General features: G+C 38.3%; 1 protein-coding gene across 1 annotated transcript in view; it reads right to left on the bottom strand.

Annotated features, from left to right (window-relative positions):
- The window catches only part of LOC110443581, a 230,151-nt gene extending 227,152 nt beyond the window's left edge, over positions 1-2,999 (bottom strand). The window contains exons 1-2 of the mRNA XM_021487872.1: positions 2,633-2,999; positions 2,269-2,445 (exon numbers count right to left, since the gene is read on the bottom strand). Of these exons, the coding sequence (XP_021343547.1) occupies positions 2,269-2,383 (115 nt within the window). The 5' untranslated portion in view covers positions 2,384-2,445; positions 2,633-2,999. The remainder of the gene's footprint in view (positions 1-2,268; positions 2,446-2,632) is intronic.
- Between the last annotated feature and the right edge of the window lie 21,545 nt (positions 3,000-24,544).

Raw genomic sequence — 24,544 nt, 5'->3', positions numbered from 1 at the left:
CTTTCTCTGTTTCAGGAAAATAATAACATATTTATTACCTGTATGATTATATCAATAGTTTAAGAGAGTATAAAGCAACTCCTTAACCCCCAAAATTCTTCTTCCACCTATGCCAAATAGATGAATATACACTAAAGGCTCCCAGGGTTATTTTATTTTTTTATTTTAGAAATTAATTTTGATACCCATGTCATCAATGACCTACTCCACTATTCAATACATAACATCCATGTACAGTACATTGTTTTTAGCTTGTACTTTATTCGCTGCATTAAAGTCTGAAATTATGCTTCATCTGATTCTACGCATACCACATTAAAATTTTAATTTTCAAAACAGCCCCAGGAGCTGGCGACAAGGCTAAACGTTGACACTAAACTGTCATAAAATCTGAGATATTCATACAATCTTAAAATGCTGTATATATTAAATCCAGATTTCATAAACAGGTGACTCATATGTTAATTAGGAATTCATTTTCAAAAGCCAACTTATTATTTCAAAAACATTTCCTCACAATTTAAAACATTAACTTACCATGCAAAGTTTTTATGATCATTTTGGATATTCGGGGAAAAAACCCAGTAACATTCCTATGTAGTTATAATTATGACACAAACAAAATCTGAAGTGAGAAAAAACATTTTAGGTTTTTTTTAACAGTTTTATAGCCCATACTAGTGTCATTACAATGTTTTTATGAAAATTTTAAATAAAGAAGTACTTATGAAGTCACGACACACTTTCAACATTATTGAATGTGCTAAATCAAGCATGCATCATTTTTAGAAATATAATATAGATTATGTACTCTTAACAAATACCATTGATAATTGACCCAGATCACATTTCATAGCTATGTCAACATCGACAAGAGTAAATGCCATATTAACCTATTTAGAAAAATATTTATATTATATTACATGTGTACAATAGGACGGGAATGTTCTATACAATAGTGTATTTGTTACAGGGTCGATATTACACCTTATATACCTATATAACAATTACAGGTATAAATCTCAATACCCGCTCATTTAAAATCGCATGCTACCTGGGCATAAAGGTTAAGTAGGGTTATTCTTGTTGACGGATAGAGGTACGACCTCACACTAGCCTATAGCTATATACCTACCCGACTCTTTTCTCCGGTTTTCTTCATACTGCATCATGGCCCGAGGGGAGGGGGGGACCTCCGCTGGGTCATACTGCGAAGTACTACCCCACATTTTTACAACACCTTAAACTTTCCACACTTTAAGATAAGAAATTTAATGCCTGCATTATTTGAACCTGGTATACACCTAATATTTTCGTCACTAGAATTTTATCTGTATCCTCCCAATTATGTAATCTGATCATTCAAATCTAATCAGCACTGATTAATTCCCAGGTGAGAATCCAGGTAAATCACACATCGGTGATAACTATATACACCGCTTGAACACGGGTCTCGAAAGTGCAACAAAAACTTTGTCAGTCCACCTTATCAAAGTCCTCACAGCGACATTTTTACTTCACAAGTAGCTCACCAACACCACCACTGACTCATGTGTTTAAATCCCAGAGCGCAAATAAATGTCCTCTCGTTTATAACAAGTAAAACACATAAGAGGCACTGTGACTTTCCCTGCCCAGCCTTCAAGGGGAAGGTTCACCCTTGGTATGTGCCCAATGTTTCACTACAGAACATACACATGCTCCTTACACAGGTGACAATTGTACCTGTGTAGTCAGTCAACCATGACATCATTGCATGGGCAATAACAGCTGTAGGATTTACTACCGCGGAGGTAGGGGGACCACTCCAGTGACGTATCAATGGGGTCTAAATTTAGTAACAAATTCGGCGGAGTGGAGGTCCCGAATCTGTACACGCTTGTACCTACACTATAAGTAACATAACATGTCCTAGATTTTAATGCGAGGTTTCACTTTGACTGTGTGGAGTTTAATCAATAATAGTAACAAGCGTTCATGGTAAGTACGCCTGTGTCATCAACAATTCAACATGACAACGTAAACAAAGGACACCTTCGGAGTGTTTACTTGGAGAAAACACGACGATATATTTGCATTACCGGTGAAAATTGATTGACATAACACGTGGATTCTAAGGTCACGGTAGAACCGCGGGTTATATTTAGCAACAGTGTAATGGTGGAAATATGATAGTTCTAACAACATACCAATACACGAATCATGGATGTGACTGATAAGATAAAACGCTTCTGGAGGAAGATTACACAAAACGATTTATAAACATACCTGCTATTTTTAACACGGCTCGGTCTGGTGGATCAAGCTGAAGCATGGCAAATGGCAGTTCTCCCTCGCCGGTTCCATACTCCCTGTAGTAGTAATCCGATGGGTTGGTGTCCATTGTTGCCACCCGTTACATCCCTATCATCCGAGATATCCCTACGTCAAATGTCATACCCCTAGCTGTCCAAAAATAAACATAGAAATTGATTAGGTCAAGGCAGGTGCGAGACTGAAGTCGCGCGTGCTGGCCAACACGGGCGATTTCTCGTTCAGTCATCACACACAGACAGTATTCACTTAATAAATCCACACATTTTATAAAACAAGGTTTTCTGATGTGAACAAGATCATCAGCTGCACAGCTTACTCAATAATATCCCCCATATCGTCCAAATAAAAGTAGAATGTCTGCAGGAAAATGGCCGCTTCACCAGTCAATGCAAAATATGGCTTAGTAATGCTGTGATGTCATTCCCTCGGGGTCAAGCCGGAGACGGTCCTCTTTACATAATAAATGCACATGTACCTGTACCGGGCTCAGGCGGGAGTCTATTTAATCTACCAGCTATTTACAATACCACCGATAAGATTAAAATCGCCTAAGCATCTCGTATTAAGTCACGAGTTATGATTCATAGAAAGATGGAGTAAATGATATTATTGGAACAGCCGATGTGTCTTGCCGTGAAGATGTACCGCACTCGCTCATTGGGTTTTCCTTCAGCCGCTGCAGCAAGCTGACGTATGCCGAGTATATTGTCATTCACGTTTACGGCGGTACATCACATTACTCACGTGCTTTTAATTATCTGCCGAGCTTCTACAGTGTCTACTTATTCTATTGTTAGGTTATTTGAGGGTTTTCTAAAGGTGAAAATGATTTTGTATCCCAGGAACGTGCACTAGCTGTTTTCATACGAGCATTTTCCGCGTTCTTATTCTAGAAAGAGGGAAATTTCATTATTATCTTGTCTTTGCTAAAGCGTCCACAAGGGATAATTATTATGTATTATAATATACATACATGTACATCAATTTAAGCGTATTATCACGGACTTAATTAGATAGCATCATATTCCGTGGTATTATCTGTAATTCACTAATAGGTATTTTCATGTTAAAAAAAAGAAACTGAAGTATGGGCGTGGTGCCAGCTTTTTGTGTGAAATATTGAAGTTACTCAGAAACGTATAAACTATGGCTTAATATGTATCTGAGTAAAATGAACTGATGAGGATGTGCAATCTACACTACAAACAGGGAAATACATGCTAGCCTGCATAAAACAGGAAATGTAACGACAGGAGTGTCATTATGCTGGTATATTGCGGTAACATTTACAAGTTGAGCTATCCGTTTTGTTATACCACACAGTCTAGGTATTCTATTCCTTCCTAAATGTCCGAAACAGTAAGCTGGTACCGAAACAGTTTAAAGTATGAGGTCATGAGATTTACGTAGTGCCATACAACGGTACCAATGGTGATACAAGAAAGACCTATAATATTATTGGCCTTATGTATTATTACTGCATGTATACCGGGACTTAGATAGCGCACGTGAATTACCATTTCTATGCATCAACTTTTTAAGTTATGGAAAATATATTTCTATACCAACCCCAAACCCCTGTAGATTTTTAATTAATAGGCCTTTTAGAAGTGAAAAATATGAAATAATAGATCAGAGGGCATAACATATTGAAACCTGAAACAAAATCATTAATACCAACAAATTATAAAAATCAATTTTTCAATACTAACCTGGTGGATGTAATGATATGTTATTTTATACCTGGTCCCAACATATATGTGACATCTGTCCTAGACAGACCTACCAACGTTGACGTCAGGGGAGTGAATCATATAATTGCGGTCCTGTGAGCCTTTCAACGATGGCGCTGGGTAATTAATGAAGTGTAAATAACAATCCCTAAATTAACTGCACAATGGTGAAAATGGTGAGCTCACAACCTTTTTGGGGGGAAAATCAACCTATGTACGACTAATGACTAAAGGGAAACAACTCGGTCTAAAAAAAAATACCGAGTTTTATTCCTGAACCATATACTGCTTATCTCGGTATTATGTTTCCTGTTGGAAGTTGATAAACCCCGTTTTGGATATTGTAGTTCGTCCTGTGTAAATATCTGCTTATCTGAACGGTACAGACGGATACAAAACGAGTTATAAACGTCTATGCCTCTAAAGGAAATCTCGGCGATTGTAGAAGGAAGAAAAACAAAAAGACATGTGCCTGGAAGAATGGCCAATACGGGGGTACCTTCTCTAAATTAACATTTGATTTGATTAGTAAAAACAATTACGTCAAACATAGGCAAAAAAATAATTATAATAACGTACTATGTATAACAGTAGAACGACGTTAAAGGACTTAATCAATGCCACTTACCTGTACCCGTACCTGCCTGAGCCATAAAATACAAATGACCTTCTATCTCTCCAAGGTCATTGAGGTACCCTCTTACCTAGATATGACACAGATATACCTATGTATGCTAAATCTGCGCATAATTAACGAAGACAATAACAACAAACCCGTATATAATACACCATCTTTCTATACCTCATTAACACATTAGCGTAAAGTGACACCACAAATATTCTTTTTTAAATTCTAGAGTATTTAACATACTAAAACAAACCTAGACACGTGTTGTATTCAAAAGTACGAAGCAAAACGACTTGGTGAGTATTTTAAATTTAAACTCAATTTAAATATCTTTAGAAGGCAGTGTTTGTGTTGGCCAGTTGTACGTTTGGACTTAGAAATTAGGTAAAATTATATAGCATGATTCGATTCAACGCATTCGAATCTTGGTAAATGCGTTATCATGTGTTATTATATGACTGGTGCTAATTCCCAGCCCTGATTGGAGGAGCGACGTCATGTGACGAGTCTGTAAATATGTTACAGACCACGTTCTATGAATAGAAAAGTGTTACAGACCTCGACCTATAAATAGAAAAGTGTTACAGACCGCTACTAAAAAAAGACCTGGGTAATTTCCCCGACATCGATTAACAGCCAATTGCAATCAAATCATCTGTTCAAGACCTCGTTCTTTGAAAAGAAAAGTGTTCCAGACCTCGACCTATAAATAGAAAAGTGTTGCAAACCGCTACTAAAAATAGGCCTAGGCAATTTCCCAGCTAGTCTGTAATTCTGTTACCAAACACACAGCTGAATTCAACTACATATGAATGATCTCATTAAATTCTGAACTATGTGAATATTAATGATGTCGATTGTGCAAACAATATTTACTTGAAATTAAATATCACATGAATTGAATCTGAAATTCAATTTTTGTGTATGTTATTTTGTATTTGAAGTCCTTCACTCTGTGATTCCAAAATAGTCCATGCCATCCATAATCTCATTGTAAAATGTCATATAATAAAACAATTGTGGACTTCAGTCTCAGTCTATCCCTGATTTACGGACCTGCTCTGAACAATATTCCCCTCGGCCTTCGGCTTCTGTGAATATTGTTCAGACCAGGTTCATAAATCAGGGATAGACCTCACCTGAAGTCCATAAATGTATAATATTTCGATAATAATTAAAGTAAAATACAGTAGTTACAATGTTGTTACATTGGCAAATACAGGTATGGGGTATTCTTAGTTTAAAACAGTATTTATTCAATATTCAAACATGTTAATTACATACATATATAATTACACTGGGATTGGTAAGCAAGCTTAGAGCTTATATTAGTTCCTCTCCTAAAGATTCTCGCCTGTAATGGTTTTCATCCTCACAGACAGCCTGGAGTAACCTGTATCATCATTGCTCAATAACTACAGGTAAAATATTTGATTAACGTTTTACTGTATGCTAGTTGCACGCGACACGCCGTTATACACGTGCCAGTAGACAAGTCTGTATGGTCAAACCGTGATGTTTATCCTCAGCAGGCGAGAATTGGTTATCTGTTGACCAGCTGTAATTACACAGCAGGGATTATCGGCGATCCTTGATCCACCCTGACCTAATTACCTGAGGTCAAGCAAAGGCACAAGTGCCAAATACACTGACCAGTGTAGATCGATACCCGTTAGAAAACAGGCCGAGACAGAGTACGGATATTTATATAACTTTTGATCAATTGAGATTTCTGTTGAAAGTTTTAGTGTGAAACTCGTGAAGAAGATTTAATTCACATTCATAGGAAGGTAGAATGTTTCTTTATAAGTATTTATATAAGAAATGTCCTCGATTTTTTGTCATAAGGTAAATAAGGTAACTGATCATACTGTTTCCGTCAAAAAATAAATCCGCGATTTTTTTTTTATTTCAAATTTTGAACTTATACTTTTTTTTACCCTTCACACTTAAAAAAAAGCAAAGAGCAAAACAAAACAAGCACAAAAAAAGCAAATATATCTTTGGAACAATCAACGTGTTTTTTGCTTTTGCTATTTCAAGGTTTTAGGACAGCGTTTTAGCATTTCAAATTACAACAGCTTACAAAAAATAGCGACGGGCACAGGGATTTTACGTTTTTTTTCCATTCCTGACAATCATTGTTTAATACCTGAACCAATCTATAACGTTATAGTCCTGAAATGTTCACCGTGTGCTTCTGCTGATGCCCATGACTATAACACGAATTGAAGCCCATGTGTATGACTAAAGCTTGAGTTTTGAGACACCACAACTTATTTCCCACACATTAATCTGTGTCAACTCGTGTAGGTGACACGACCGTGTCTGATCTAAATTATAGGACATCAACGCTTAACATTAAACCTTTGATATTTCGAACTTTTATTTGTACAAACTGTGGCTAGTTCACTATATATCAAGCGGACGTTTAACGATAGTTTTTCTATACGGCTATTCTAAATAAAAATTAATTCAAAAGTGAGACAGTCATTTTGCAATGATTTATAACGCGTTTTTAACGAAATAAATCATTCAGAAATTTAGACAATAGGCTTTACATCTTTGTACCGTGAATCATTACATAACAGGCCTTAGTTTAAACAGTATTTTTATTCAATATATGGCAGTGAAAAAATAATACAAAATCAACAAAGAGGATTCGAAAACAAGTACAAACTTAAATCTATTCGTCTCCTTATTAATAAACCTGACAGTAGGACGGCACTGTTACATATATTTTGATAGCATAACAGACAAAGAGAAGAAGAAGAAATCAGGGAGGGGAGGGCGGAAGGGGTGCATCAGGAAATGAAAGAAATTGGTTACGATGAGAATAACAAGAAGTTAGTATGCCTATATGTTTCTATGGATAAACGGATTTCTATATTTGAAATATGGTTAAGATAACAGGTACCGTACTGTAATACTATGTGTGTGCTCATAAAATTGACGACTTTTAAGTTTATCATATATACCAGAATGTTGACAAACATGTTTTTATAAGTATACATTTATATATCGCTAAGTAACCATGACTGTATACGTATGACATACAGATCCAGCATAAATGTTTACCTGCATTTTGATGAATTCAGACCTAACATGTTTACCTGTATTTTGATGAGTATTAACACCTACATACTAATTTGGGAACACGTTTGATCGCCTGTATACCAAACCTGTAGATGTATGTGATGTCGGCCCTGTTATACATTTCTGATGGAATAGCCCCACTTTACGTTTTAACATTGATTTGATATTGGATAACACACATCATCAGTCTCGCCAGGTTTGTCGTTTTAAAGGGATAAGGTTCCAGGAGCCAGAGGTCAGAGGTCAGGGGGGATATATCATAGTGCAATTGGATCATTTTCAAGGATGGGGGGTTGGAATTGAGTCTCATTACCCTGGGCAATTTATTACCAGGGGGAAAATACCCATGAAAATAGCGAGTATTACGGATTGGTGGAACAATGATTGTTGCACTCAAGCTTCATAAATACACAGTCCAAATAAATGAAACCCGTCAATTTTTGTAAAATATGTACGTCAGTCATTGATATAAGATACATAATTACACCACATCTTCAACAATCGTCATAAGCAGAGAGAAAAAAAGACTTTTGCGTACTGCGATAATATTGTCGTGACGTATGTTATTTTGTAATTGACACACGTGAATATTATATATATATTTGTTTGAACTTAAAAAAATAATTAAGAACATTTCCCTTTAAGAAATTTTCTTTCGACACCCATACACATAGTCGACTATAAATCTTGCATTACACCCGCGGGCTTTAACAGTTTTGACTTCTAAGTACACAGTATGTAACCACAGGGGCCTGAGGATAAGTTGTATTAGGTATGTTAAGTATGTTTAGACCATCTTGACGTGTAGGTAAAAATATATCAACGCATACGGTTACTGCACTGCTGCTTTCCGGTACTTCAAAGCCTTTTTTATTATATATATTTTTTCTGAACTGAAGGTGGCTAAATAAAATGTGAACACTTCGATATACGAGGCAATGTCATTACTGTTTGATTTGCTTCAAACTCTCTTTGAGACGGTGTGTAAGCTGTATCAGAACCATGCCATTTCTATGCGTGGATATAGGACGGATCTACTTTCAAAAATGGCATAGAATTTACCTGTGCCTAGACATGCAATGTTCAAGGTCTCCATTACCCGAAGTGTTTCATTCGTCAGTCAAACTCATTACAAACCCGTACCACCGCCTTCGGAAGTCGACGGATGTGTCCTGGCCCAACTGTGCAACAGTTGTACCTTTGGTTTGGTTTGTTTGTGGTTTAAGTCCTATTAACAGCTATGGTCATTTAAGGACCTGCCAGGTTTTGGTGGTGGAGGAAGCCTGAGTTCTAGTAGAAAAAACATCGACCTATGACCAGTACCTGGCGACTGCCCCACGTAGGTCTCGAACCCGCGACCCAGTGATGGAGGGCTAGTGGTAGCAGAATGTCAGACGCCTTAACCACTATAAAAGTCACATCAAGTCGCTGTGAATGGTTCAGCGACTTGGAACACAACAAATTGCACGCACAGTCCACCATCTCAGATCTTCATATAAAGACATCTATGGTGCATCTTTCGGTACTGTGTCCACAAAAAGGTCAACAACATCGGAGTAAGAAGGAAAACGGAATAGGATGACACCATGACATAAATAGCACAACGCAAATGGGCTGAAAAGACAGAACAAACATCAAAGAAGAGAAAGAAGAGGACAAAGGGCGACCAATGGTAACATGTTGGAGTTCAGTAAAATCAGAACAGGAAGTCTTGCCAACTATTTCACAAAGATATTGCCAACCAGGGGTCTTTCTCATTCTCATAATTTCATCCTCAGTGTATTTCATTTTAGTCTTTGTCGTGTTTCACCCCTCGACTTTTAAAAAAGAAAAAGAAATCTCTCATAGTAGTAGAGCAAATGCGTTCTTTCATTTTGGTATAAGTTATGGTACTTTAAAGAATGGAAAACTCAAATGTTGAATAATGATGATCAAGTCATCTTTTGGATTCTTCAAAATTTAAATCCCATGTACGCAAAAATTACTCAGAATGACGCAAGAGGTTTTGATAATGCTTTTGATGATCAAATAGGAGAGCATGTTGTTTATAAGGATTCTTGTGAAGTTTTGGGATCAAATCAAATCAAATTTCGTTTTTAGACGAATTGGAAAATGGGTCAGTAGGATTACCTAGATTATCCCGCTAGCCTCTAGTTCATTTTTGAAGCTGGAAATGTAAAAAGAAATTGCAGACAAGGATTAAATTATAAAGTTCTTTGTCCGCAGACACAACTACATCCTAATCATACAGATCGGTTAGTATGGTTAAATGTCAAGCAATGGAGATTATGTTTCGTTTTCATTTTGGATTTCAAGAAGCTAATTACTTTTTGAGATCTGTTGAATTTGCCCCATTTTGAAAGTGAATCCAATTCGGCATGCTCTATTGTTGCCCATTGTTTGGCATGCTCTAGTTTTTGCCAATTGTTTGGCATGCTCTAGTTTTTGCCCATTGTTTGGCATGCTCTAGTTTTTGCCCATTGTTTGGCATGCTCTAGTTTTGCCCATCGTTTGGCATGCTCTAGTTTTGCCCATTGTTTGGCATGCTCTAGTTTTGCCCATTGTTGGCATGCTCTAGTTTTTGCCCATTGTTTGGCATGCTCTAGTTTTGCCCATTGTTTGGCATGCTCTAGTTTTTGCCCATTGTTTGGCATGCTCTAGTTTTTGCCAATTGTTTGGCATGCTCTAGTTTTTGCCCATTGTTTGGCATGCTCTAGTTTTTGCCCATTGTTTGGCATGCTCTAGTTTTGCCCATCGTTTGGCATGCTCTAGTTTTGCCCATTGTTTGGCATGCTCTAGTTTTGCCCATTGTTGGCATGCTCTAGTTTTTGCCCATTGTTTGGCATGCTCTAGTTTTGCCCATTGTTTGGCATGCTCTAGTTTTTGCCCATTGTTTGGCATGCTCTAGTTTTTGCCAATTGTTTGGCATGCTCTAGTTTTTGCCCATTGTTTGGCATGCTCTAGTTTTTGCCCATTGTTTGGCATGCTCTAGTTTTGCCCATTGTTTGGCATGCTCTAGTTTTGCCCATTGTTTGGCATGCTCTAGTTTTGCCCATTGTTGGCATGCTCTAGTTTTTGCCCATTGTTTGGCATGCTCTAGTTTTGCCCATTGTTTGGCATGCTCTAGTTTTTGCCCATTGTTTGGCATGCTCTAGTTTTTGCCAATTGTTTGGCATGCTCTAGTTTTTGCCCATTGTTTGGCATGCTCTAGTTTTTGCCCATTGTTTGGCATGCTCTAGTTTTGCCCATTGTTTGGCATGCTCTAGTTTTTGCCCATTGTTTGGCATGCTCTAGTTTTTGCCAATTGTTTGGCATGCTCTAGTTTTTGCCCATTGTTTGGCATGCTCTAGTTTTTGCCCATTGTTTGGCATGCTCTAGTTTTTGCCAATTGTTTGGCATGCTCTAGTTTTTGCCCATTGTTTGGCATGCTCTAGTTTTTGCCCATTGTTTGGCATGCTCTAGTTTTTGCCAATTGTTTGGCATGCTCTAGTTTTTGCCCATTGTTTGGCATGCTCTAGTTTTTGCCCATTGTTTGGCATGCTCTAGTTTTTGCCAATTGTTTGGCATGCTCTAGTTTTTGCCCATTGTTTGGCATGCTCTAGTTTTTGCCAATTGTTTGGCATGCTCTAGTTTTTGCCCATTGTTTGGCATGCTCTAGTTTTTGCCCATTGTTTGGCATGCTCTAGTTTTGCCCATTGTTTGGCATGCTCTAGTTTTTGCCCATTGTTTGGCATGCTCTAGTTTTTGCCCATTGTTTGGCATGCTCTAGTTTTTGCCCATTGTTTGGCATGCTCTAGTTTTTGCCCATTGTTTGGCATGCTCTAGTTTTTGCCCATTGTTTGGCATGCTCTAGTTTTTGCCCATTGTTTGGCATGCTCTAGTTTTTGCCCATTGTTTGGCATGCTCTAGTTTTTGCCCATTGTTTGGCATGCTCTAGTTTTTGCCCATTGTTTGGCATGCTCTAGTTTTTGCCCATTGTTTGGCATGCTCTAGTTTTTGCCCATTGTTTGGCATGCTCTAGTTTTTGCCCATTGTTTGGCATGCTCTAGTTTTTGCCCATTGTTTGGCATGCTCTAGTTTTTGCCCATTGTTTGGCATGCTCTAGTTTTGCCCATTGTTTGGCATGCTCTAGTTTTGCCCATTGTTTGGCATGCTCTAGTGTTGCCCATTGTTTGGCATGCTCTAGTGTTGCCCATTGTTTGGCATGCTCTAGTGTTGCCCATTGTTTCGCGTGGTCTTCGATGGAATCCATCATAATATTGAAATTCACATTCAAACTGATATATGTCACCTGGTGTTCTGGACCCGGAGCGTTGCTTTATGGAGAGTATTGATGCTTAACCATAGATGTATCTAAATATGCATTGCTCTATTGCATACGAAAAAAATATGAGAATTGTCTGCATATGCCACATGATGTGAAAACCTGGCCTCAGTCACACATATCTGATAACATAAACAGAAGAGCTACTTTATACATAATATATTGATTTATGTATTTAGTAACCCCCATCTCATGTTTCGGTGTAGGTATCTGTGCCTCAAGTGTATGAAACAAACATAACAACCTCCCCAAACAAGCCATTTCCTCATTTTTGTTTTGACATGAATAATTTTGAAATGTCAACCTCTTTGTGATTAAGTCATTGTGCACGTATTTTTAACAACTAGTTTATTAAATACGGTCAGGTATCAGTCAAGATATACATATTGTTTGCCGTTGCAATTCGCGTATATCATGTTTCAATCTATGCATGTTTAGAACATATATATCATGTTTACTGGGAGGTAAATAATAAACCCTAATTGCAAACTTAAAACGAACGTTTACATTTAATTAAAAATTCGATGCTCACTGGTGTCGAGCACACCTAGGTTTCAATTTCAAATGGGAGTTGATAACGCTGATGTACTTGAGTAATATAAAGTCAGTGTACCCTAAGGTGTCACTCCTCAGGAGACTCGATGCGTAGCAGTATATTTCAGAAATGTACAAAGTGCTTTTGATCAATAATGTACACTGGTATTATGATATAATTTTAATCTAAAAATATTTTAATTATACATATTGATCTAGGGAGTGAGTCGGGGGTGGAGTAGGTGTTCGCTCTCCTTTTTAAAATCATACAAAAACAAAATTATCAGGACTGAAAAGTTTAGTTAGCTTAACGGCTCTGTTTTCTGAAATGACATTTGATCAAAATTATTGTAAATCTGCTGGATGATGTATATATTTCAACATGATCACACAAAGACAGGAAAATTTAAAACATATTTTCATATCGTGTAGAGGGATAAAAATAGGTTGTTTCATGAAACTTATCTTGGTGTAGATTTCTTCAAAAAGCTTTTGTGCAACAACATCTAGGTGTACGAAGAAAAATGATTTTGGTATTTGTTTTTAAGCACAACATTAACATATCAGATGAAAGGAGAGAAGCAACGTTATATAGGCTATAGTATATAATCCATGAAATTAACATGATGTCATTTTGACCAGAGACAAGCAGGCATTGTCCTGTCTCCTCAGCTCCACAATAAGTGTTTAGTGACGTATTGTTGTAAGAAATCGTTTTGAAATGATCCTCAACTTTTGTAGTATTGAACATGATGCAATTACCGACCAAATTAATTTACTCAGAATTCAATACTTCTTCAAAGAATTGAATCAGTGCTGTGATTACTTAAACAGTACTCGGTATCACTACATACCTGTTATAAATGTGCTTCTTTGTTTTCTGTCTCCGGGAAGGCAAGAAACAAGCTCCCAGCTTTTCATATGCAAGTCTTTCCCCGAAAATTTATATGAAATAACTTTCGAAGTGGAATGACAAACTCTAGCGTCCAACGTTTCGTACAGTTTGCAGTCCTAAGAGGCATATATTACTTAGTTTATCCGATGTTGTGATAACTTTGTACTTGATAACCTCTTACATGTGTTCAGCACATGTGTGCAAGCGTTCATATGTCGGTTTCAGGTAAAGATGCTTTGTTAAAACATCCAAATGAAGTAAAATGTCGTCGATCTGATAACAGCACATCTGCCTCGAAATCACACAAACAACCGGCTCAACCTGTCCGCATTGTTTCAAACCTACACAAAAGTCACACACGCCTTTGTTTAGGTTAAAGACATTTGCAGATACTACACCTGTCCAAAAAACAAGGTGATATCATATCGTCAGCTACTGTCCAGGATCTAGAGGCAGTTTTGTAAGCGTGTTTACTGTGTGTAAAATCAAGATATACAGTCAAAATAAATTGTTGGTGCGGTGCGAAAAGAGGGCTCATTCATCTGTAACCAATAGTGTTATATCTCGGAGACGTGTAATCACTATTATACAATATAGCCATACAGGTACATCAATGTAAATCTACATTTAAGTCAGAAGATGCTTTAATAAATACGTATCTGTCAATATAAAACTTACTTCTATTGAATAAGAAACATCACAAAACCGATTCAATTCATTCATAATATATTTTAGGATAATCCTTAGCATTGCATTAAAATCTGTCCATTATGAACTTGAGTGGTTCTCTCACCACGTAGTCAACATTATAGTAAGGATAACGACTGTATTATGAGGTAGAAGATATATTCAAAGTTTGGTTAGTTTGAACATTACACAAAACCAGTGACATTTTCATATTAAAAGAAAGAAGTGTTTGTATTGGTATTAATGCTACCCATGGATCCACTCCAAATATTACAGGTAAGATGCAGTTTGTTGTCGTCGTTTTCAATGTTATTTTACGCCTCCTGAAGCTAACTAAACCCCAGTAAAGGGTGTGAATTTCGGTTATGTAGCTCATTTAAGGATCAATCGTATCTTATCTATCTGCATAGTCATGTGTGCACCCAGCAAGTGCAATCAGATTTAACTTATAATACATGTGCAAAAGGTATTAAAACGTGGTGTTTCCATTTAAATAAATTCGCCATTATCGTCACCTATGGCTGCTTAATCTTAAGAAGATATTTTTTTCTTGAAATGTTTGACGTCGTTGCTACACGGTGCAACACATTCAAAATGGCGCGCAGTCTAGTTGTCAAGTATGACGTCATTAGAATATGGCGTTTAATTTTATGCTAGAATATCCCTCACTGTCTTATTGTACTTAATATTCTTATCGTTGTAGGTAGTTTTAAAATGTAATGAACAAAATAATTAATATTGCTCCCGTTGGATATCATGTTAGCACGAGTTAATAGCAACCTAATAACACGAATGTGTATGTGTTTCAGACGGTAAGTTAATAAGTTAAACGGTTGTTAATAGGAGACAATGAGGAAAATTGAAGTAAAACCACGATGTTTCATGTAAACGAATCAACATCTTCCTAAAAAGAACATATATAAGTATACTTTCATGACCGTTGTGCACAAGATAATAATAATGAGAGGTTCTTATATACCGCTTTATCACAACCTAGTTCGTTGGTCGTCTCAAAGCGTTTCACAAAATATTATCCGTGGTTATAGGGCCTTTGCAACCAGCCGATATCTTTCTCCATCCCATTTGGGACTATACAGTCGGTGCTGCCATGTCGGCGCTCACAGGTAGCATTCTACATTTCTAGTACTGCCCAACCACGTACTCCTATACAGCTGAGTAGACTGGAACAAGCGGAGTAAAGTATCTTGCTCAAAGATACAACACATTGCCGTGCCGTGACTCGAACTCGCAACCCTTCAGTCACGAGCCCGGCGTCCTACCACTAGACTACCATGCCTCCTAAGATGTAGGTATTACACTTTAAAGTTGGTCAAATATGACTGTAACATCTTTTTGGTCCAAAAGTGGGAAGAAAATAAGCATTTCCCGAAAAGGTGATTTTATTACACTACTTCTGTTATAATATAGATATTCATTATTTTAAAAACATAAATAAATTATGTTGCAACAGGTTTCATGTTTGGGCTATCTTCCGGGTAGGACGCCTGCACTATCTATAGACTTCAGTTTATCCGACTATCTTCTCTCTCTCCGGTCTTTGTATGTCACATGATGTCATATTTGAGATGCAACAAACTAAACAAAACAAATTGTTGGACGATATCGGCGACCGAGATACGTTTATATTTGGACGATTTAACCTCACAAGATACTGATAACACAGTATCAGACATTCCCAGTGGGTATTGATACTACCACCGACCCCTACTGTCACAGTGAACACTTTACAGAGTGTCTACACCGTAAGGGGTGCCAGGATTTCCTGTACTTCAGTATCGTGCTTGTCGAATGTTTTTAACAAAACAACGTGTTACTGTCGAATATTGTCCCTTTGTATGTTACATTTGTTTGTATTCATTTGCATGTCTTGATAACATAGAGCACCATAGTCTCTCGAAGAGCCATTGTCTTGATAACATAGAGCACCATAGTCTCTCGAAGAGCCATTGTCTTGATAACATAGAGCACCATAGTCTCTCGAAGAGCCATTGTCTTGATAACATAGAGCACCATAGTCTCTCGAAGAGCCATTGTCTTGATACCATAGAGCACCATAGTCTCTCGAAGAGCCATTGTCTTGATAACATAGAGCACCATAGTCTCTCGAAGAGCCATTGTCTTGATAACATAGAGCACCATAGTCTCTCGAAGAGCCATTGTCTTGATAACATAGAGCACCATAGTCTCTCGAAGAGCCATTGTCTTGATAACATAGAGCACCATAGTCTCTCGAAGAGCCATTGTCTTGATAACATAGAGCACCATAGTCTCTCGAAGAGCCATTGTCTTGATAACATAGAGCACCATAGTCTCTCGAAGAGCCATTGTCTTGATAACATAGAGCACCATAGTCTCTCGAAGAGCCATTGTCTTGATAACATAGAGCACCATAGTCTCTCGAAGAGCCATTGTCTTGATAACATAGAGCACCATAGTCTCTCGAAGAGCCATTGTCTTGATAACATAGAGCACCATAGTCTCTCGAAGAGCCATTGTCTTGATAACATAGAGCACCATAGTCTCTCGAAGGGCCATTGTCTTGATAACATAGAGCACCACAGTCTCTCGAAGAGCCATTGTCTTGACCTCGATGTCACCAACGTTCCGTATCTTAAGGAACACTATTAACCTAGTTTATCATCCGTAACGAAAGCATTGGTGAAGTTGAAGACAATTTCCTAACAACTCAAGATTCTTCTTTCTAGACGGTTGCAATGGAAAAACTAAACGAAAGAGACGTCGTTAGATTATTGAATCTTCATGTAGCTGGTGCTCGATATTATCAAAATATATCCAGTACACCATAACTAGTAAGAGTGGACATTTTCGCGGTTTTGAGAAAATAAGCAAAATAAAAAAACACCCACTTCACACACACAAAATATGTTTGTAGTTAATAGCCATGTAGAAAATATAAAAAGACGGTACACATTTACGGACTATTGCAAACGCGAAAATTTCCACACCGCGATCAGTTTAAATGGTCACACGCGAAAATTTCTACTTTTACAGTATTTACATCCTGAAATTTTGACCTTCGGGACAAAATATTGACCAATGTAAAATGGATATAAAAACATGAGAGTTAATCTTAGTGAGAATAGTTAACAAGATTTCATGGCGATAGATTCTAGTCTTTATTATGAGACACCGTTCCAGAATATTTATTTTTGCCTCAGATAACCTACCGAACAATTATTATATGACATTACTGGGTATTGCTATGATAAAAGATTTTCTATGTTCTGTACGTAGACACAAACGTAAACAAAACGCCATATTTATAAATCCAGGCGTATATACGATTTAAATCTTGTTTAATATATTGGATAATACGGGACTATGTATAAACACACCCACTGAATGCCAAGTTTATGAAAGATTCCTGTCCGCATGTGGTAGGAATACGTGTATGGGGCGAGGTGTCAGGATAAATTTAAATTGCTGAAAAGTGTTACAAGCGATTCAGCCTTACAATGTTGTTTTCTTCCTTCTTTGATCGAGGTTTATCGTCTTCTCAACACCCAGGGTCATATGAAGACAGCCTTGGACATATATTGCGTTTTAACAGCGTTGTGTGAAAATTGTCTTCAGGGTGATAAGCAATATCCAAAATTGATATATATTTACAATGTCTTAAACGCGCCCAGTACTATCAAAACGTCCATGTAATAATTAACACAAACGTAACGGAGAAATGTTTAAGTAACATTTACGTATAGAAGTTCACAAATCATCAAGAGCTAGGGAAGCAGCTTTTACCGGAACCTTCATACGCCAGGAAACAATGTATTATACATGATTCCAGTTTTCTTCCATGAAGAAATCTCCTTGAACCATGATCCATGACGTTCAAATGCAATTTCAGCCATTGAATTCATACACGTTATACTAGTCATCACTCCCACGGCTGTTTATTACACGGGTTTGTAGTGGTGAGACACATACACGTTATGGTAGACATTACTCCCACTGCTGCTTATTACACGGGTTTGTAGTGGTGAGACACATACACGTTATGGTAGACATCACTCCCACGGCAGTTTATTACACGGGTTTGTAGTGGTGAGACACGTACAGGTTATGGTAGAAATAACTCCCACTGCTGTTTATTACACAGGTTTGTAGTGGTGAGACACATACATGTTATAGTAGACATCACTCCCACTGCTGTTTATTACACGGTTTGTAGTGGTGAAACACATACACGTTATGGTAGACATTACTCCCACTGCTGTTTATTACACGGGTTTGTAGTGGTGAGACACATACACGTTATAGTAGACATCACTCCCACTGCTGTTTATTACACGGGTTTGTAGTGGTGAGACACATACACGTTATGGTAGACATCACTCCCACTGCTGTTTATTACACGGGTTTGTAGTGGTGAGACACATACACGTTATAGTAGACATCACTCCCACTGCTGTTTATTACACGGGTTTGTAGTGGTGAGACACATACACGTTATGGTAGACATCACTCCCACTGCTGTTTATTACACGGGTTTGTAGTGGTGAGACACATACACGTTATAGTAGACATCACTCCCACTGCTGTTTATTACACGGGTTTGTAGTGGTGAGACACATACACGTTATGGTAGACATCACTCCCACTGCTGTTTATTACACGGGTTTGTAGTGGTGAGACACATACACGTTATAGTAGACATCACTCCCACTGCTGTTTATTACACGGGTTTGTAGTGGTGAGACACATACACGTTATGGTAGACATCACTCCCACTGCTGTTTATTACACGGGTTTGTAGTGGTGAGACACATACACGTTATAGTAGACATCACTCCCACTGCTGTTTATTACACGGGTTTGTAGTGGTGAGACACATACACGTTATGGTAGACATCACTCCCACTGCTGTTTATTACACGGGTTTGTAGTGGTGAGACACATACACGTTATAGTAGACATCACTCCCACTGCTGTTTATTACACGGGTTTGTAGTGGTGAGACACATACACGTTATGGTAGACATCACTCCCACTGCTGTTTATTACACGGGTTTGTAGTGGTGAGACACATACACGTTATAGTAGACATCACTCCCACTGCTGTTTATTACACGGGTTTGTAGTGGTGAGACACATACACGTTATGGTAGACATCACTCCCACTGCTGTTTATTACACGGGTTTGTAGTGGTGAGACACATACACGTTATGGTAGACATCACTCCCACTGCTGTTTATTACACGGGTTTGTAGTGGTGAGACACATACACGTTATGGTAGACATCACTCCCACTGCTGTTTATTACACGGGTTTGTAGTGGTGAGACACATACACGTTATAGTAGACATCACTCCCACTGCTGTTTATTACACGGGTTTGTAGTGGTGAGACACATACACGTTATGGTAGACATCACTCCCACTGCTGTTTATTACACGGGTTTGTAGTGGTGAGACACATACACGTTATGGTAGACATCACTCCCACTGCTGTTTATTACACGTGTTTGTAGTGGTGAGACACATACATGTTATAGTAGACATCACTCCCACTGGGAGTGTAACGGGGATTGAATTGGATTAGGATGGGATATTGGTTGAATTGGTATGAGATTCAGTATAACAATGTTGCATTGATATGGGGATGGGGATGAGAGTAAGGATAAAAGGTAGGGTTGGTGGATTGGACTGACGGGTGGACGAACGAATGAATTAATGAAGCTAGCAAACGATCAATTAATCGAAGAAAACATAAATATTGGTGTCTGAAAACACACGAATATACTAAGAAAATCAATGCGATAGTTTTGATTTCCAAACAATTTACACTATATTGTACAGAATTATAAGCATTTGAATGACATGACTCATATCAATAAACATGTTGAAAAGTTCAAACCCTCTCCCTTGTTCCCTTTTCATGCTCTAAGCCCGATTCTAGACGTGTATGTGCTGTATTTACAAAGGGATATATAGTGTAAATATTTCGAGAGACAGAAAAAAGTAAACTTAACTCCAGTGATATTTCTAGAATGACTCTTATCTGTAAATCCAAACAGACATATTTGTATGTACGTTACGTACTCGGCAAGATAAAAACTTGATATCTTTTCTTTAGCCCAGAAACCGAGTGGAATTTGAAGTTAGACCTTCTTCGAACGAAAGTTTAACAATTACTATGAAATATCTATATATTCTTCCAGTTGTGTTCCCACAACTCTGGTAATTCTCGCCTTCTTATTAAACGACATATGTAACTTAAATGTTGTACTGTGTACGCGGTATTTTGTATCATATTACTGAATCATTTCCAAAAAACTTTTTAAGCCGCAGGCAACGCAAATGAATTGTCGCATGACATTACGGGAAAATGGCCATTATGGAAATCAAGATATTTTCTTACAAATGAGTGATATTATATACAGAACATAAAATGTGCGACGAACGTTTGTGATATTGCAAAAGAAAATCCAATGAATTTAATTTGTTAATTAAAAAAATATGCTATGAATATCCATATTATGATCCCAGGCAGTAAAAATGGCAATCATTTTGAAAAACGGAATTCTATGTTTAAATTCTGGTTGCCGGGAGAGTTTACATGAATAGAAGTAATGCTAAATGTCTTCTTTGATTAATACTAGGTTTTGCGGACATCAAAGCAGTGCTGGATGTCTGTGATCAATACTGGGTTTTGCGGACATCAAAGCAGTGGATGTCTATGATCAATACTGGGTTTTGAAGGCATCAAAGCAATGCTGGATGTCTGTGATCAATACTGGGCTTTGAAGGCATCAAAGCAGTGCTGGATGTCTATGATCAATACTGGGATTTGAAGGCATCAAAGCAGTGCTGGATGTCTATGATCAATACTGGGATTTGAAGGCATCAAAGCAGTGCTGGATGTCTATGACCAATACTGGGTTTTGAAGGCATCAAGGCAGTGCTGGATGTCTATGATCAATACTGGGTTTGGAAGACATCAAAGCAATGCTGGATGTCTGTGATCAATACTGGGTTTTGAAGGCAGCAAAGCAGTGCTGGATGTCTATGATCAATACTGGGTTTGGAAGACATCAAAGCAATGCTGGATGTCTGTGATCAATACTGGGCTTTGAAGGCATCAAAGCAGTGCTGGATGTCTATGACCAATACTGGGTTTTGAAGGCATCATAGCAGTGCTGGATGTCTATGATCAATACTGGGTTTGGAAGACATCAAAGCAATGCTGGATGTCTATGACCAATACTGGGTTTTGAAGGCATCAAGGCAGTGCTGGATGTCTATGATCAATACTGGGTTTGGAAGACATCAAAGCAATGCTGGATGTCTATGACCAATACTGGGTTTTGAAGGCATCAAGGCAGTGCTGGATGTCTATGATCAATACTGGGTTTGGAAGACATCAAAGCAATGCTGGATGTCTGTGATCAATACTGGGCTTTGAAGGCATCAAAGCAGTGCTGGATGTCTATGATTAATACTGGGTTTGGAAGGCATCAAAGCAATGCTGGATGTCTATGATCAATACTTGGTTTTGAAGGCATCAAAGCAGTGCTGGATGTCTATGATCAATACTGGGATTTGAAGGCATCAAAGCAGTGCTGGATGTCTATGATCAATACTGGGTTTGGAAGACATCAAAGCAATGCTGGATGTCTATGACCAATACTGGGTTTGGAAGGCATCAAAGCAATGCTGGATGTCTATGACCAATACTTGGTTTTGAAGGCATCAAAGCAGTGCTGGATGTCTGTGATCAATACTGGGTTTGGAAGACATCAAAGCAATGCTGGATGGTTATGACCAATACTGGGTTTGGAAGGCATCAAAGCAATGCTGGATGTCTATGACCAATACTTGGTTTTGAAGGCATCAAAGCAGTGCTGGATGTCTGTGATCAATACTGGGTTTGGAAGACATCAAAGCAATGCTGGATGTCTATGACCAATTCTGGGTTTGGAAGGCATCAAAGCAATGCTGGATGTCTGTGATCAATACTGGGTTTGGAAGACATCAAAGCAATGCTGGATGTCTGTGATCAATACTGGGTTTTGAAGGCATCTAAGCATTGCTGGATGTCTGTGATCAATACTGGGTTTTGCGGACATCAAAGCAGTGCTGGATGTCTATGATCAATACTTGGTTTTGAAGGCATCAAAGCAGTGCTGGATGTCTGTGATCAATACTGGGTTTTGAAGGCATCCAAGCATTGCTGGATGTCTGTGATAAATACTGGGTTTTGCGGACATCAAAGCAGTGCTGGATGTTTATTATTAATACTGGGTTTTGAAGGCATCAAAGCAGTGCTGGATGTCTGTGATCAATACTGGGTTTTGAAGGCATCCAAGCATTGCTGGATGTCTGTGATAAATACTGGGTTTTGCGGACATCAAAGCAGTGCTGGATGTTTATTATTAATACTGGGTTTTGAAGGCATCAAAGCAGTGCTGGATGTCTGTGATCAATACTGGGTTTTGAAGGCATCCAAGCATTGCTGGATGTCTGTGATAAATACTGGGTTTTGCGGACATCAAAGCAGTGCTGGATGTTTATTATTAATACTGGGTTTTGAAGGCATCAAAGCAGTGCTGTATGTCTATGATTAATACTGGGTTTTGAAGGCATCAAAGCCATGCTGGATGTCTATGATCAATACTTGGTTTTGAAGGCATCAAAGCAGTGCCGGATGTCTATGACCAATACTGGGTTTGGAAGGCATCAAAGCAATGCTGGAGGTCTGTGATCAATACTGGGTTTTGCGGACATCAAAGCAGTGCTGGATGTTTATTATTAATACTGGGTTTTGAAGGCATCAAAGCAGTGCTGTATGTCTATGATTAAGACTGGGTTTTGAAGGCATCAAAGCAGTGCCGGATGTCTATGATTAATACTGGGTTTTGCGGACAACAAAGCAGTACCGGATATCTAAGATCAATACTGGGTTTTGCGGAGATCAAAGAAGTGCCGGATGTCTATGACCAATACTTGGTTTTGCGGACATCAAAACAGTGCCGGATATCTATGATCAATACTGGGTTTTGAAGGCATCAAAGCAATGCTGGATGTCTATGATCAATACTTGGTTTTGAAAGCATCAAAGCAGTGCTGGATGTCTGTGATCAATACTGGGTTTTGAAGGCATCCAAGCATTGCTGGATGTCTGTGATAAATACTGGGTTTTGCGGACATCAAAGCAGTGCCGGATGTCTGTGATCAATACTGGGTTTTGCGGACATCAAAGCAGTGCCGGATGTCTGTGATCAATACTGGGTTTTGCGGACGTCAAAGCAGTGCTGGATGTCTATGATTAATACTGGGTTTTGAAGGCATCAAAGCAGTGCTGTATGTCTATGATTAATACTGGGTTTTGAAGGCATCAAAGCAGTGCCGGATGTCTATGATCAATACTGGGTTTTGAAGGCATCAAAGTAGTGCTGGATGTCTATGATCAATACCTGGTTTTGCGGACATCAAAACAATGCTGGATGTCTATGATCAATACTGGGTTTTGCGGACATCAAAGCAGTGCTGGATGGCTATGATTAATACTGGGTTTTGAAGGCATCAAAGCAATGCTGGATGTCTATGATCAATACTTGGTTTTGCGGACATCAAAGCAATGCTGGATGTCTAGGATCAATACTGGGTTTTGAAGGCATCAAAGTAGTGCTGGATGTCTATGATCAATACTTGGTTTTGCGGACATCAAAACAATGCTGGATGTCTATGATCAATACTGGGTTTTGAAGGCATCAAAGCAGTGCCGGATGTCTATGATCAATACTGGGTTTGGACGACATCAAAGCAATGCTGGATGTCTAGGCTCAATACTGGGTTTTGAAGGCATCAAAGTAGTGCTGGATGTCTATGATCAATGCTTGGTTTTGCGGACATCAAAGCAGTGCCGGATATCTATGATCAATACTGGGTTTTGAAGGCATGAAACAATGTTGGACATCTAAACTTAATACTGGGACTATAAATGTAAACGACAAATTGGCGTACACAGGGTTAACTATATATAAGGTTTACGACGCTCCATCTTGACCTTGGCCGGACCCTCTAACCCAAACTGCTGTGATTATATTGACACTACATAAACCACTAGAACCATAAGAACTTTTAGAGAAAAGTTTTAAATTAAGTTGAAAGCTAATGCTAGTTTTTATTTTCTGATAATACGACTAAAGTGTGTGTGCTATCAACTGAAATGTCTTACGTTTATAAACGTTTTCTTGATCTCTGTCTGAAGACAGTATCTCATTTTGAATAAAAACATTGTCAATGGTTTAAATAAGTACATTTGCAATGAGTCATACGCTGACTGT

Source organism: Mizuhopecten yessoensis, unplaced genomic scaffold (genome assembly GCF_002113885.1).
Source record: "Mizuhopecten yessoensis strain PY_sf001 unplaced genomic scaffold, ASM211388v2 scaffold716353, whole genome shotgun sequence".
NCBI classification, from domain to species: domain Eukaryota; kingdom Metazoa; phylum Mollusca; class Bivalvia; order Pectinida; family Pectinidae; genus Mizuhopecten; species Mizuhopecten yessoensis.
This window is presented reverse-complemented; position numbering and strand designations above follow the sequence as displayed.